General features: G+C 46.5%; 1 protein-coding gene and 1 non-coding gene across 3 annotated transcripts in view; one reads left to right on the plus strand and one right to left on the minus strand.

The window, feature by feature from the left end:
• The window catches only part of Abcb10 (ATP binding cassette subfamily B member 10), a 37011-nt gene that overhangs the window by 6512 nt on the left and 14340 nt on the right, over positions 1 to 16159 (minus strand). For both annotated transcript variants that reach the window (XM_005345867.3, XM_026778681.1), the window contains exons 3-10: positions 15457 to 15659; positions 12905 to 13039; positions 10940 to 11086; positions 9934 to 10069; positions 7811 to 7906; positions 6342 to 6551; positions 3241 to 3320; positions 897 to 1077 (exon numbers count right to left, since the gene is read on the minus strand). In XM_005345867.3, the coding sequence (XP_005345924.2) occupies positions 897 to 1077; positions 3241 to 3320; positions 6342 to 6551; positions 7811 to 7906; positions 9934 to 10069; positions 10940 to 11086; positions 12905 to 13039; positions 15457 to 15659 (1188 nt within the window). The remainder of the gene's footprint in view (positions 1 to 896; positions 1078 to 3240; positions 3321 to 6341; positions 6552 to 7810; positions 7907 to 9933; positions 10070 to 10939; positions 11087 to 12904; positions 13040 to 15456; positions 15660 to 16159) is intronic.
• Positions 4811 to 4952, plus strand: LOC113455979. The gene has a single exon (XR_003376878.1). It is a non-coding gene; the product is annotated as a small nucleolar RNA SNORA43 (small nucleolar RNA).

Below are 16159 nucleotides of genomic sequence, written 5' to 3' on the forward strand. Positions count from 1 at the left end.
TCTCTCTCTCTCTCTCTCTCTCTCTCTCTCTCTTCCTCCCTCCCTCCCTCCCTCCCTCCCTGCGTTGGATCAAGATGCCATGTTCTCAACTACATTTCCAACACCATGCCTGCCTGGCACCATGCACCATGTTCCCCACCATGATGATAATGTATTACCCTCTGAAACTGTAAGCAAGCCCCTAATTAAACGCTTTCTTTTTATAAAAGTTGCCTTGGTCATGATATCTCTTCACAGAAACAGAACAGTAACAAGGACAACTTTTGATATTTGGTTTCTTTGGGATAGTCTCCTTTTCCTCGGGCAGGTCACGGCTCCTTTTTATTTCCCTAGAGCCCCAGGCTGCGCAGCACATCTCTTCTGACGGAAACAAAGGCTGTCCCTGGGTACTACACAGCAGTCCCAGGGAAGCTGTGGGCAGAAAGGGAAGGAAACACATCCTTTCAGAAAGGATGAAGAGATTTTCCTATGTTTGTCTAGAATTGACACTGGACTGGAGAGATGGCTCAGGGGTTAAGAGCACTGGCTGCTCTTCCAGAGGTCCTGAGTTCAATTCCCAGCAACTACATGGTGGCTCACATCTGTAATGAGATCTGGTGCCCTCTTCTGGCCTGTAGGCATTCATGCATGAGGAACACTGAATACATAATAAATAAATCTTTAGTAAAGAAAAACAAAGGAAGGAAGGGAAGAAGGAAGGAAGGGAGGGAGGAAGGAAGGGAGGAAGGGAGGAAGGGAGGAAGGAAGGAAGGAAGGAAGGAAGGAAGGAAGGAAGGAAGGAAAAGGACGGACAGTGTTTTGGGAACCAGGCAAGAATCTCTTGCTTCTGTTACACAGTAGGGCAGTTACACACCTGGCAGGAGTGAGCCAACAAATAAGATTCAAGAACCACGTACCAGATAGAAGGATGCCCTTCTCCCCGACCACAGTGTTGAAGCCCTGTGGGAAGCTACGAATGAATTCCGCAGCATTGGCCACCTCTGCTGCCCTCTCCACCTGCTGGGCTGTGACTGAGGACGGGTTGTCAGCACCATAGGCAATGTTTTCTGCGACAGAGCAGGAAAACAGGACTGGCTCCTAGAATTGGAAACACAGCACATTTGTCGGAAATTTCAGGTAGGCACCATAGGTACCAAGGAGTTGAGGACAGGCCTCAGCCAAGAGAGACACGCGGTCCTAGAACAAAGCTCTGCCTGGAGGCCCTGATCTTCTACAACCTTACCTAGCCAATTTTATTTCCATTTTTTCAATTATCTTATGTGTTCTTAGTTTTATTTTTTGCTTTCTTTTTTATTGTTTTTATTGAGCTTTACATTTTTCTTCACTCCCCTCCCTCCCTCCCTCCCCTTTCCTTTCTACTCTCTCCCATGACCTACACACTCCCAGTTTACTCAGGAGATCTTGTTGTTTCTTTTTTTCTCCTTCCTAAGTACATACATGTATTCCTCTCTTAGGGTCCTCTATGTTGGCTAGGTTCTCTGGGGTTGTGGACTGTAGGTTGGTTTTTTTCTTTGCTTTATGTCTAGAAGCCACTTATGACTGAGTACATATTGTATTTGTCTTTCTGGGTCTGGGTTACCTCACCCAATGTTTTTTTTTTTCTAGATCCATTCATTTACATACAGCTTTCAAGGTGCCATTATTTTTCCACTGTGTAGTACTTCATTGTGTAAATGTACCACATTTTCTTTATCCATTCTTCAGTTGAGGGGCATATAGTTGTTTCCAAGTTCTGGCTATTACAATAATGCTGCTATGAACATAGGTGATCAAATGTCCTTGTGGTATGATTGCGCCTCCTTTGGGTATATGCCCAAGAGTGGTATTGCTGGATCTTGAGGTAGACTATTTCCTAATTTTCTGAGAAATCACCACACTGACATCCAAAGGGGCTGTACCAGCTTGCACTCCAACCAGCAATGCAGGAGTGTTCCCTTTAACCCACATCCTCTCCAGCATAAGCTGGAGTGTTTTTGATCTGGACCTAGCCAATTTTAAAAGCTCCAGTTTAGGGGCTGGCAAAATGTCTCAGAAGATAAAGGTGTTTATTGTTAAGTCTGACAAGCCGAGTTCAATAAATTCATTCCTTGAACTCACACAGTGAAAGGAGAGAACCAAATTCCCTAAGTTGTCATCTGACCTCCATGTGCATACCGTGGCATGTGCACACACACATGTACACAAACAAATAATGCAACTTTAAAAAAAAGGTATCAGTTTACCATGAACAAGACCAACTTGATCTGCTGTCTTCACCACACTGTAGAAAGGAGACCCCGAGATGAGTGCCCACAACTGCTGGTCCATGACATCCCTGTCAATCTCAGCCCCTCCTTTAGGGCTAGCAAGGCCTGAAAGACTCCAATCCAACTGTCTACCGTCCATTACAGATAAAGGGCCCATGCCATCCATGCTTTCTGACATACAACCAGACACGACCACAGCATTCTGGCAGAGCCCTGGGATGCTCACGCACACATGGGTGTCTAGTCAGTGCCCATGGCTGCACCATCCAACCTAGCACAGGAGGGGCCCCCCCAGAGTGCAGGAACGGAAGGTGTGAGTGTTACTACAGGGTGCACAATGGTGAGAGAAACTGGCTGTGATACAGTTTTGTTGCTCCATGCAGTCCTGAGCAAGCAGCTTCATGAAAAGAAAGCACGCTTGATTCCCACGCCCAGGCACGGGGAATTGGGAAGAGCAGTGAGAGCTTGAGACTCTCTTCCCTCTAGACCCTCTACGCTGCAAGGGAGCATCAGCCTCAGCTCTTAATAAAAAATCAGTACTTCAGCTAATGAAGTGTTTCGTGTCTTTGGGACATAGCTGCATTTGGTTTGTGGAACGGGGGTAATCCATCTGGAAGTCTCGGTCCCTCTCCTGGGAAACATGAGACCAAAAGAAGCAAAGAAAGATGGGGATGGTGACACATGCTTTTAATCCCAGCACTTGGGAGGCAGAGGCAGGCTGAGCTCTGTGAGTTCAAGGCCGGTCTGGTCTACAAAGTGAGTTCTAGAACAGCCACAGCTATTACAGAGAAACTTTATCTCGAAAAACAAACACAAAAAATATCTAAGTAGTGGTGACACATGTCTTTAATCCCAGCACTTAGGAGGCAGAGTTAGGCAGATCTCTGAGTTCGAGACTACAGAGTTACAGCACAGCTAGGAGCCAGGAAAGAAAGAAAGGACAGGAAAAGCAGCTTCAACAAAAGTGAGATGCAAGGGAAGCCTGTCTTCTTACCTGACTGACCGTCCCAATCTTAGATCTCAGCCAGACGGGGTTTAGCTGACGAATGTCATGGCCATCAAGACTGACTGTTCCTGTTGGGTGGAGGGGGGCAAAGAGGTCACCAGAGGTCAGGACTGATAACCAAAGTGAACAAAGAAAGGACCCAGTGGGAACATTCCAGGTATTTTCCACCTCTCTCTGTCTCTCTTTTTCCCCCTTCCCCTTTCTTTCTTAGACAGGATCTCTTGTAGCCTAGATAACTTCAAACTCACTATGTAGCCAAGGACGATCTTGAACTTCTGATTATAGGAGTGTGACAAACAGTGATTGACCCCTGTCCCCCTAAGGCTGTACTGGGGATCAAATCCAGATTTTTAGGCTAAACAAGCAGTCTACCAATCAACCCACATCCCCAAACTGCAAGCAATTTTCAGAGACTAAACACACACTCTGGACTTGGAGTGTGGCTAGCAGGGAAGTACTCGCAAGGGCCTGGGCTCCATCACAACTATCAAAAACAAAAAACAAAACAACAACAACAACAACAAAAAACAACAACACCTCACTTTCTGGTTTCTGCATGGAACCCAAAACCAACAAGGTTTGGACTTTCGGAGCAAGAGGGGTCTTCTGGAAGGTCTGACTTCCAGAGGACTAGGATTTCCCTAGTGGATGGCAAGACCAACCAGGCCACCTTCCTGAGTCTGTAGGTTGCTGGAAGGTGGGCAACCTGGTAACATCGGTGCTCCATGGATCTGATGTCTTATGCAGAACCTTGGTTACAAAAAGAATTGTCTGGGACAGGGGAGCACGAGCACACAGCACCCACTGGCTAGCAGTCCACATGGCAGCCTTCTGACTCTACAGTCTCCTGATCATGTCAGTATCAGAAGCGACCGTAAGGCCTGCTTCAAGGGGGGAGTTCTATAAGTGTTCTGCAAGTGAAAACGGAGTCTATTTTGTCATTCCATCTAAGATTATGCAGGACATATATGCATATATCCTATGAATGAATGAGACAGTGTCATACCTGTTTTCTAAATCCAAAAATTAAAGTTCATGCACAGATCATCTACTCTAGGCAAGAAAAGGGAGAACCATATAAAATAACACACATTTGCTCTTAAAGGGGTGATATAATCCAACTGAAAACATAGCTGGGCACAGTGGTGCATGCCTTTGATCCCAGCACTTGCAAGAGAGATGCAGACAGAGCTCTGCGAGTTCCAGGCCAGTGAGAGCTACATCATGAGACCCTGTGTCAAAAAAGAAAAGAAGAAAGAAGAAAACACAAACCAAAACTGGGGGAAAGTCAATTAGAAAAATATCTGGGCTGTGGAAACAGCTCAGGGAGAATAGTGCTTGCCATAGAGGTGAAGACCTGTATTCAATAAAGTACATAATAGATTACAAAAAAAAAAAAAATCATGCTCGATCCAGGCCTCTAATCCCTGCTACTTAGAAAGCTGAAGCAGAAGGATCACACTCTAAAGTCAGTCTGTAAAACTTAGTGAGAACCTGCTTCTAAAGAACAGGGGGATAGTGTGCACACCCTTCACCCCAGTGCTCCTGCCCTGAGGATGCTGTCCTAGATCTGTCGCATTACAGGCATAGTGCAGTTACTCATCTGTGCCTGGGACTTCAGAGCAAAGGGTGAGGGGCTATTTCTACACTCAGTGTTCAGAAGCCAGTGAGCACTAATAATGGTTTATAATCTGACATTTTACACAGCCATGGTGAGGTGGTACTGGGGTGTGGTTTTGATGCCACTGGCCAGATCCCAATGTCAGACACCTCAAGGGTTCACCAATAGGTGCATGGTTAGCTACTTAGCAAGACAGAACTTTAGAGTTGGAGTGGGTGGAAACTGGGTTTTTGGGGGAGGACACTCAGACGGATCAGGAAATACAAGAAATTATCCTTTAAAAAAAATCCCAGGCCAGGCGGTGGTGGCGCACGCCTTTAATCCCAGCACTTGGGAGGCAGAGGCAGGCGGATCTCTGTGAGTTCGAGACCAGCCTGGTCTACAAGTGCTAGTTCCAGGACAGGCTCCAAAACCACAGAGAAACCCTGTCTCAAAAAAAAAAAAAAATCCCAGCATTCAGAGGCAGCACAGACAGTTCTCCATGAGTTCAAGGCCATCCTGGTCTGCAGGAAAAATTCCTCCTCGGTCAGAACAATTTTAGCAGCATCCCTACTACATGGAAATGGACCCCTGGTCACCAGATTAACTATGTATAAAACAACTAAGGAAGTGGGCACGGTGGGGCATGCTTGGAATCCTAGCACTCAGGGGACAGTGGCAGGAGGATTGCCACAAGTTTGAGGTTAGCCTCATCCACATCATGAGTTCCAGGTCAACCCTGTCTTTAAAAACCTAAAAACAACAACAACAACAAAACAAACAAACAAACAAAAAACCAGCCTAGGAACAGTCTGGAGGCAGAAGCATCAGAAGACCATTGCTACCTGAGCACGTGGCACAGCAATGTCCCAGTGTGGGCACAGGACACTGCACAGCACCCTTGGCTGCTGGCACTAGAGGGCATTTACTGAGAGCTGACCGTGCTGGCTAGTCATACATCAACTTGATATAAACTATAGTTATTTGAAAGGAAGGAACATCAATTGAGAAAAGCCCTCCATAGGACTAGCTCTAAGGCATTTTCTTAATTAATGATTGATGGGGGAGGGCCCAGCCTGTGGGTGGTGCCACCATCCCTGGGTGGGTGGTCTTGCGTTCTATAAGAAAGCAGGCTGAGCAAGCCATGGAGAACAAGTCAGTAAGCAGCTCCCCTCCTTGGTCTCCGTGTCAGCTCCTGTCTCCAGGCTCCTGCCCTATTGAGTCCTTGTCCTGACTTACTTTGATGATAAACTGCAATGTGGAAGAATAAGCCAAATAATTGTTTCATCTCCAACTTGCTTTTTGGGCCATGTGTTCTGTTGTAGCAACAGAAACCCTGAGACACTAACCCACATCCAGCCGTAGGGGAGGGATGCGCTGTGTGTGAAGACCAGAGCATCACACAAGTCTTCTCCAGGAGTGATCTCGTCTGGGCATGGGATGAGAGCAGGCAACAGGAGAGTACACACACAGCCAGGATGCCACCTACCAGACACAGGGTCATACAACCGCAGCAGGAGGGAGACCACTGTCGATTTTCCGGAACCACTAGGGCCAACCAGAGCTGTGACAGATCCAGATGGGATGGAAAGGCTGAAATCCTGGAACACGGATACTTCTGGACGAGCAGGGTACGTGAAGTGCACGTTTCTAAACTCCAGAGCACCCTGGAAGCTTTTCTCATCTAATACAGTCCCCTCTGGAACACAAGAGAGAATATGGAAAGATAAAAATGGAGCTCGTGGCAGAACATGGCTCCCATGGCTGTCTGAAGTGAACATAAACGGTTGTCCTTTCCCAACACAGTTCATGCTGGAGGGGCGGGCCTAAGTGCTGGAGGGGCGGGCCTATTATCCCTATAGGATAATGTGCACAGAGTCTTGTGTGACCTTACAAACATGAGGTGCCACTTTTCCTTAGGAGGATTTAAGGCCGTACACAATAGCCTGCTCAAGTTAAGTGCCGTGTGAAGATTCACTCTTGGGGCAATCTGCTTCCCACTCGGTAACTGTCGTCTCTCACTGTCACTGTCTCTCTCTCTCTCTCCCTCCCCCCTTCCTTCCTTTTTTTTTTTTTTGTGCGAGACAGGATTTCTCTGTGAAACAGCCCTGACTGTCCTGAAACTAGCTCTGTAGACCAGGTTGGCCTCAAACTCACAGAGCTCCTCCTGCCTCTGCCTCACAAGTGCTGGAACTAAAGGCGTGTGCCACCACCGCCAGGCTCAACTCAGTAACTTTTCTCAGAGCCACTGCACTCAAGTAGCTCCTTTGCAGAGCTCTTCCTACCCTAGATAAACATTTTAAAAACACAACAACGAGGGTTGCGTGAGAGCCACAGGAGGGTCAAAGGTTTGCTTAGCCCCAGTGGGACCTTGGCCTGATATGGAGTCCACTTCTCATTCATCACTGGATTTCATGCCCTAGCTTTCGTCATACTGGACAGTACCACGAGCCTACTCACTGCACTGCAGGCACCTAGCAACGTGCAGGTACCCCTGAGTGCTGAGTGCTGTTACTTCCTCCCACATCTCCCAGGCTCAAGGGAAGCTGATGACGAAGGAGGAGATAATCCTTGCGACGTAGCACCAGCATTACCAAATCACCCCAAATGTCAAGAAATGTAAAGCCTTTTATTCATCTTCCTCCAAACCCTCACAAATGTCAGAATCTCTAAGGACGAGTCTAGAAAACCACCTGGTGTTCCTGTTGACACCAGGCCTGCTTGCTGCTGGCCTGCCCTTGGTGTAGACGCCATGTCCTCAGCCCCACACTTCCTGATCATTCCTGGAAGTGTGCCCACCAGTGTCCCGTGGGAATCCCCACCTTTCTTCTCCCTGCTCTGAAGCAGAGGCCACCTCGTGGCAGTGGCCCACTCTCTGAGGAGGGCATAATACTGCTCTAACTGTCCAAATCATGCTGTTTAAAACCCCAGCAGAGAAGAGCCCCACCTCAGACCCACCATTAAAAGGCATTTGTGGCTGTCTCTCCAGCAGCTCCCAGAGTCGCCCACCAGCGCCCAGGCCTTTCATGAGTTCCGAGTAGAATGAACTTAGACCTAAAGACAGAAGTGTCCATCGTTAGCTGACGAGAAAGGCCACATGCTCCTCCTGGCCTGGGGAGTCCTGGCAATTGCGCCTGTCAACGTGAAATCTGCAGCTCTCACTGAAGGAGCTCTGGCTGGTGCGAGCTGCTCCGTCCATCCACTTCTTACCCTAGCTCGCCTACAGTTTCTCTTTCTCAGGTTTCCCAGATTGCTGATAACAAAAGGGAAACTTCTATGTGACCACACTGATCACATAGTACTGCAAGGAAAGCGACCTCCTCAGACAGCTCAGTAAGCATCTCTCGGGGGCCTACCCATGCGAACTGAAATTCCAAGAAAAAAGATTCTACAGGAGCTATTAGGCCATAGGAGACATAAAAAATCTTAAGTGTGCATTAATAAGGGAAAGAAACCAGCCAGAAAACGCTGTGTGCTTAATTGATTCCAACCCCATGACACTTAAAATCTTCAAAGCTTTACAGAGAGTAAAAACTGACCTGTGGATGCCAGGGGTGGAAGAATTAACAGCTGGAAGTGGAAATACACAGGGCAGCAAAGGCGGCTGTTTGTGAGATTATGATGGTGAACCCAGGACCACACACATTTGTCCAATCCATTCAATGTGTATACAACAGCAGGAATAAGCCTAACGTTAGCTTTGACAACAATGTGTCAATGTGGGCTCAGCAACTGTGTAACAAATGGGCCACTCTGGGGAAGAGAATGACTGTGCCGAAACTGGGGTGCAACAGTGTTGCTTTTTAGAAATCAGTCTAAGGCCTCTGTGTATTCTGAGCCAGCCTGGTCTACATGGCAAGTTTTAGGATAGCAAAAACTACATAGAGAATTTGTCTCAAAAAAAAAAAAAAAGTTGAGTATGGTGGCCAACATTGGTAATCCCAGTACTTAGGAGACTGAGGAGGACAGATTCCAAAGCCAGCCTGTGCTATAAAGCAAGGCTCTCAAAAAAAAAAAAAAAAAACTAAATATTTAGATTTATTTAAAGATTTATGTGTATACCAATGTACAAACGCTACTTTCAGCTTTTCTCAGAGAACCCTCTCCTTGTAGCAAACATCAGTGAATACAGAGACTCAGCTAAGATGCTAAAATTTGGCAAGAGATCCAGTTGGGAGCTCAGCCCTAAACAGGGCATTTATATCATCCCTTACCAAGGCTTTGGAACATTTCCCAAAGAATGGGCCAGAAGCATGCTAGAGGAAAGAGAAGGAGCAAGATATGAAAGTCCATCTTCTAGGCACGACAAGCCACTGCAATTGTGAGCTCACAGGAGCTGTGGCTACACACACTAGGTCTGAAAGAGACCAGCACTGTAAAGGATAAGAAAGGGTCTTACAGGGTCCTACAGGGTCCTAAGAGTCCTACAGCTCACTGCTGAATTCTTGGCTACCAGCAGGTTCTGGGACAGCCATTACCCACGGGCGAGCTCCTAAGCTCAAGAGTTAGGCTCTAAATGCAGACACACTCTGAGTCCAGACCAAACTCTATGGGACACAAACAAAACAAAAATTCATGAGTGTGGGGAAGAGATCTGTAGAGAAGAGGAACTGAGAAGGACAGAGGCGGAGAAGAGAGGACTGGGGAAGCAGAATGACCTAGTACGTGGGATGTAGGAAATGGTCACAGAACAAAATAAAAAAAAAAAATGACTAAAACGTATTACGAATTCTGAGGAAGACAGAAGGAAGAGAGACTGAATCTGGAGAGGTTAAAACTTGGGGCAGCAAAATGTGTGAGGCGAAATTTTCACCATGCAGGCCCAGGGGCTCCTCCACTCCTGTTAACCACTCCCTTCTCCCCTGGGCACTGGGAGACACAGTCCATACGGCAGGCTGGGAAACACAGCTCCCCCATAGCCCTGAGCTGTGGAAGGACACTAGGGCCCCAGCCCAACAGGGAACCCATTCTTCCACTCATGTGATTTCACTTTTGCTGAAGGGAATGGCACAGCAAGAACAGCTGTTCAGAGGGGGCCTGGTTTTCAGTGTGTACCCACAAAGCCTGTTGACGTGATATACCTCCAATGCTCAGTCCAACCCAGAAGGCGTACATGAGGAAGGAAGAGAGCTCGCCCACTGTCATGTGGGCACTGCCCATCAGCAGGCCCCCCTTGTACAGGACAGACAGCACAATCAGGTTTCCAGACAGCCCAGCCTACAGGAGGAAGAAAAGAAAGTGGTCAGTAGGAACTAAGGCCTCTTGGAACCCAAAAGTATAAACTAGGCCTCTGACTCCCTTTTATTTATTTATTTATTTTTTGATGTTTGAAATATCCTTTTTTTTAAATTTTTTAATCAATTTCTATTGAGTTCTACATTTTTCTCTGCTCCCCTCCCTGCATCTCCCCTCTCCTTCAACCCTCTCCCAAGATCCCCATGCTCCCAATTTACTCAGGAGATCTTGTCTTTTTCTACTTCCCATGTAGACTAGATCCATGTATGTCTCCCTTACAGTCCTCATTGTCGTCTAGGTTTTCTGGGATTGTGATTTGTAGGCTGTTTTTCTTTGATTTATGTTTGAAAAACACTTATGAGTGAGTACATGTGATAATTGTCTTTCTGGGTCTGGATTACCTCAACTCAAAATGTTTTCTAGGTTGTTTCCAGGTTCTGGCCATGATAAACAAAGCTGCTATGAACATAGCTGAGCACATGTCCTTGTGGCACGGTTGAGCATCCTTTGGGTATATACCCAAAAGTGGTATTTCTGGGTCTTGAGGAAGGTTGTTTCCTAATTTTCTGAGGAATCACCACACTGACATCCAAAGAGGCTGTACCAGCTTGCATTCCCACCAGCAATGCAGAAGTGTTCCCTTTACCCCACATCTTCTACAGCATAAGCTGTCATCAGTGTTTTTGATCTTGGCCATTCTTTTCCCTTATTCCACTTTCTTGTTCTTCTCTTCTTCCATAAAAACAGTTTAAAGTCCAAGTCATTCTTAGGGTTGAAATAACTCGCTTCTACTGTCTAGAGCCACAGAATGAAAATCTCTTGCAATCTCACTGTCCACAATGATCTACTTACTGCTCCGAAGAAGCCAGCTCGTGCAAAGGCCTCCTTCCGTGCTAGCTGCAGCAACTGGTCCACGTGACCGCTGTACTTTTCCACTTCCATCATCTCCTTCCCAAAAGCTCGGATGGTTCTTATGTTCCCAATACGTTCCTCAGCTAGCTAAGAGAATTCAAACACACGGCAAGGGGCTGGAAAGATGGCTTCACATTTAAGAATACTTGTTGCTCTTGCAGAGGATCTAGGTTTGATTCCCAGTACCCACGTGTGGTTCACAACTGTCCTAACTCCAGTTTGAGAGGATCTGATGCCTTCTTATTTCCATGGAGACCAAGCACACATGTGGTGCACAGACACACATGCAGGCAAAACACTCACACATAAAACACACACACACACACACTCATGGCGAAAGGAGGTGTGTCACATTGCAACTGACAGCAAAATTAAAATGTGGTTCTTGTCCAATATGCTGCCAAGGGAAGGCTGGATGCGAAGCACAGCCAAGTAAGATCACATAGTAGAGAGCAAAGAAGAGCCCCCCTCACTGTCAGAAAAGTATAAACTGTAGGGTGGGAGAAACGTCACAGAGTTAGGAGTGTTTACTGTTCTCGCTGAGGAACTGAGCCTGGGCGCATGAACCTCAGTGAGTGGCGTCTCCAGCTTCAGGGAGACAAATGCCCTCTTCTGGCTTCTGAGGGTATGTGCAGGTATGGATGGGCGCGCGCACACGCGCACACGCGCACACACACACATACACACAGATACACACACGCATGCGCACACACACAGATACACACACGCACATGCACACACAGATACACACACGCACACACAGATACACACGCGCACACACACGCACACAGATACACACACAGGCACACAAATACACACACACACACACACACACACAGATATACACACACACACAGTCCCCACACACTTTAGAAAGACAGGTAATATGGGAGCAGATAAAAAGACAGGTAGAAAGACTAAACCACAAAACATTAATGACATTAACTCTGAATTATTGAAGATTATCTGGATTTTAGATTATCTGGAATTGTGGACAAATAGGATTATCTATACTTATGTTGCTTGATATTTTCATATTTCCAATTACAAAAAAGCATGCTTTTTAGAACATGAAAATACAAGTTATTTTGGGTTTTAAAAGATAGTGCTGGGCTGGAGAGATGGCTCAGCTGTTGAAAGCAGGTAATGTTACTGTAGAGGATTCTTAGCACCCACATCAGGTACCATACAATGTAACTCCAACTCCAGGGGTGTAATGCCCTCTTCTGGCTTCTGGGAGTAACTGAATTTATATTTACCTATACTATATAGATATAGATTATAGATATATAAAACAAATCTCTTTTTTTGAGAAAAGACAGTGCTACACAGTCCATTTTATTGAATTAATAATGGACATGGTGCCAGCTAGACATTTTTCCCAAAGTACATTAGTTTCCGGGGTTTTTTTATTATCTTTTAAGAAAAGGTCTAAAGAGGGAGCCTAGGCTAGTCTCAAACTCATGATGCTCCTGCTTCACACTCCAAAATGCTGAGTTTACAGGTGTGTCTCACCACAGCTGGCATATGAGCCTTTTGTCCTACCAGGAGCAGTGAGAAAAAACTGAGAAATCGATAACTGCAAGGTATGGAGGTTCACAACTGTAATCCTAGCACTTGGGGGACAGAGGCAGGAGGATTGCCACGAATCTGAGGCCAGCCTGGGCTATACAGTGAGCTCCAGGCCAGCCTGGGCTATACAGCAGATTGGATGTACTGTGGGGTGAACAGCAAGCCAGGAGTAGAGCATTTCACATCTGTACTGAGGTTTACTGAGAGAAAAGGAAGGCATTTGCTGCTTGTCTCTTTCCCTGGGGCTGGGAGGGAGCACACCTTTCACATCATGCATTCTGCCTGTGGTTCTGAGCCCCGCACCTAGACAACACACACATGGGAGGTTAGTACCTGTGTGGCTTGTGCCAAAGAGTCCTGTGTGGCTTTGGACAGTTTCCGTAGATATCGCCCATAAATCACGGCGAGGATAGAGATCGGAGGTACCACGCTCAGAACAAAGGTGGCCAGACTGGGTGACACAAAAAACTGTCAAGAACAAAAGTCAAGAGCATTTGTTCCTGTGACAAGGGATCCTCAGACCTACAGTGCACAGGCAGGAAGACACTGTCTCCAGGCCATGCCTCCTGTTTGGGTTGGATTTTCCTGGCATCTTTAATCCTTATAAAACCCAACATCTAAGCTGAGTGTGATGACACAGGCCTTTAAATCCCAGCACTCAGGAGGAGGCAGAGGTGAGTGATCTCTATGAGTCAGAAATTAGCCTTGTTTACACAGTGAGTTCCAGGCCAACTAGTCTATATAGTGAGACCCTGCCTCAACATCAAACGACCACAAAAACTCCAGGGGGTCACTACCAAGGAAAACAGTTGCTGCAACTGCTGAAGATATAAACAACATATCCCCTGGCCAGTTCTCATATGCTTTAATATGCTAGACACATCTTCAACAGCAGAGAGAGGGACACGATGGAATGAGGGCTCAGCAGAGAGGCCTATTCTGCTCTGCACTGGTTAAACGACATCATGAGTTCTAAACATGGCCATAATCACCCTAGGGCCCTGAGTGTCCAGAATTTTTCCCATCTAGATCAAGAAGTCAGAGAAGTCACCAAAACACTCCGCAACATACATAGGATCTGAATACAACCGCCATAGGTTAGAGCGGGGGAACTATTTCCAGAGTTTAGCAACCTAGAGCCAGAAAGCCAGGTTTGGTCAGTTTAACTACAACAGTAGCTCAAAGAACAAGAACCTTTTGGTTTTGTTTTTCATTGTTGTTGTTTTCTTTGTTTTTTAAGGCAGGGTTTCTTTGTGTAGCCCTGGTTGTCCTGAAACTCACTCTATAGACCATGTTGGCCTCAAACTCACAGAGATCCATCTGCCTCTGCTTCCAAGTGTTAGGATTAAAGGTGTAAGCCACCACTGCCCGGCTTAAATGTTTGGGTTTTTGTTTTGTTTTTTTGGAGACAGGTTTTCTCTGTGCAACAGCCCTAGATGTCCTAGAACTTGCTTTGTAGACCAGGCTGGCCTTGAACTCATGGAGATCCACCTGCTTCTACAAGAACCTTCCGAATCAGCAGATTAGACTCCCTCAACTCTGCAATGTGGTGACTGTTTTAAATGGTGCTGGTGACTCTGCAATACATTATTAAAATGTGCCAAATCTCACTTGCACAGAAGATAATATCAATGGCACAGGGGCTCCTAAAATTGCAGTGTAACATTGAAGCCTACAGTGTAGAGGTAAAAGACAGATTGGCTAATTGCTCATCTGCAGGAGAATTGTCTGTATTCTGTCAATCTGTTTATTTTGAATAAACGCTGATTGGCCAGGCAGGCAGTATAGGCGGGTCAACCAGACAGGAAGTAGAGGTAGGGAGATGAGAACAGGAGAATGTTGGAAAGGAGGAAGCCCATTCCTCCCATTCCAGCCCAGACCACCAAGAAACAAGATGTAACCTGCGTGGCTAAAAGATACTGAGCCACATAGCTAACACAGATAAGAATAATGGGTTAATATAAGCTACAAGAGCTAATAAGTAGCCTGAGCTAATGGGGCAATCAGCTTTATAACTTATGGAGATCTCTGTGTGATTTTCTTTGGGGCTTGCCGGCTGTGGGGTACCAGGCGGGACAGAAACCCCAACAAGCCAGGCCCCGTTCATGTTACACTCATCTATTTCTTACTCTCAGATCACAGTTCTGCTAAGTAATTGGCAATACATTTTTTATATCCTGTCCCTTGCTTTGGCTTGGTTTTTGTTGTTTTTAACATACTCTCATATTATCAAGGTTAACTTCAAACTAGTTTGTGTAGTCAAGAATGACCTTAAATTCCTGATTCTCCTGCCTTTTCTCCTGAGTTCTGGTATTACAGGAATATGCCACAATGCTAGCGTTATACAGTACTGGGGACTGAGCCTAGGGCTCAGTGCCTGCTGGGGAAGCCCTCTGTCAACTGAATTACAATCCTTGCCTTTTATTCTTGTCCCATGAACATTAAGGTCATACTCAGAAGCTACTCAGGCCAGCAGGGATGGCTGGAACACAAATACTACCTGGAGAGTGAGCTGAGATGGGTTGAACCATCAGAGATGAGCAAGATAGCTGTAGAACACAGATTTCTTTCAGGGACACAGAAAATGAGGTCTACACCCCTTAAACCTGACACTTGGTTCCCAAAGGGGCTCTTTGGCCTGACATTCTTGGCTGTCTTCACACCCTGGTCTTACACATCTTCAGGAAAAGCCAAACTTCAGATTAATACTTCCTCAAGAGAGATACAGGCCAGGCCAGGAGAGATAATCCCCATGTCCCAGTCTGGGGCAATGTTCTTGGTTCTATATGCTTACAAAATGACAAGAACATCTCAAGCCCCTCATGCTCAAAAGCCTGGCCCCGAGAGCCCTGACAGAAAGCACCAAGAGGAAATGGCTGACGTACCATCATGCCAACACCAACCGAGGCCTGGGCCCCAGCCCTCAGTCCGTCAGAGAGGTTTTCAGTCACTGAGCGCCCCAGGAGTGCAGTGTCTGAGGAGAGGCGGTTAATCAATTCTCCTGTGCGGGTCTTATCAAAGAAAGCAACCTCTTGCTTTAGGACAGAGGAGAAGAGTGAGGTGCGTAGCCTGTTCACAATGCTCTGACCTGCAAGGCAAACACAGCAGCTAACAATGAATGCAGTCACCTGTCCCTCATGGGGCAGCCGCCAGCGAGCAGTTTAGACAGCCTGTGTTAAAGCCAGTTTGTAGACTAAGTACATCAACTCCGTGGATCCTGGCGTGGGAGGGACCTATATAGGCCAGCATGCTGACTTCCTGTTACTAGCTATAGACTGTGGGCACAAGGGGAGGAGATCATGATAAAGGCAAAGGGGCTAGCGAGGCAATTCAGCAGATAAAGGCGCTTGCCATGTAAACTTGATGACCCGAGTCATCAGATGGAACCCTCAAACTAACAAAACTGACTCCAGAACATTCTCCTCTGCCTGCACATGTATGTGAACATACCATAACAACAATAAAAATGCATTTTAATTTTTTGAAAAAAGGCTCCTTAGCCGGGCGGTGGTGGCGCATGCCTTTAATCCCAGCACTCGGGAGGCAGAGGCAGGCGGATCTCTGTGAGTTCGAGACCAGCCTGGTCTA

The sequence above is a fragment of the Microtus ochrogaster genome, chromosome 4 (assembly GCF_000317375.1).
Source record: "Microtus ochrogaster isolate Prairie Vole_2 chromosome 4, MicOch1.0, whole genome shotgun sequence".
Classification (NCBI taxonomy): Eukaryota; Metazoa; Chordata; class Mammalia; order Rodentia; family Cricetidae; genus Microtus; species Microtus ochrogaster.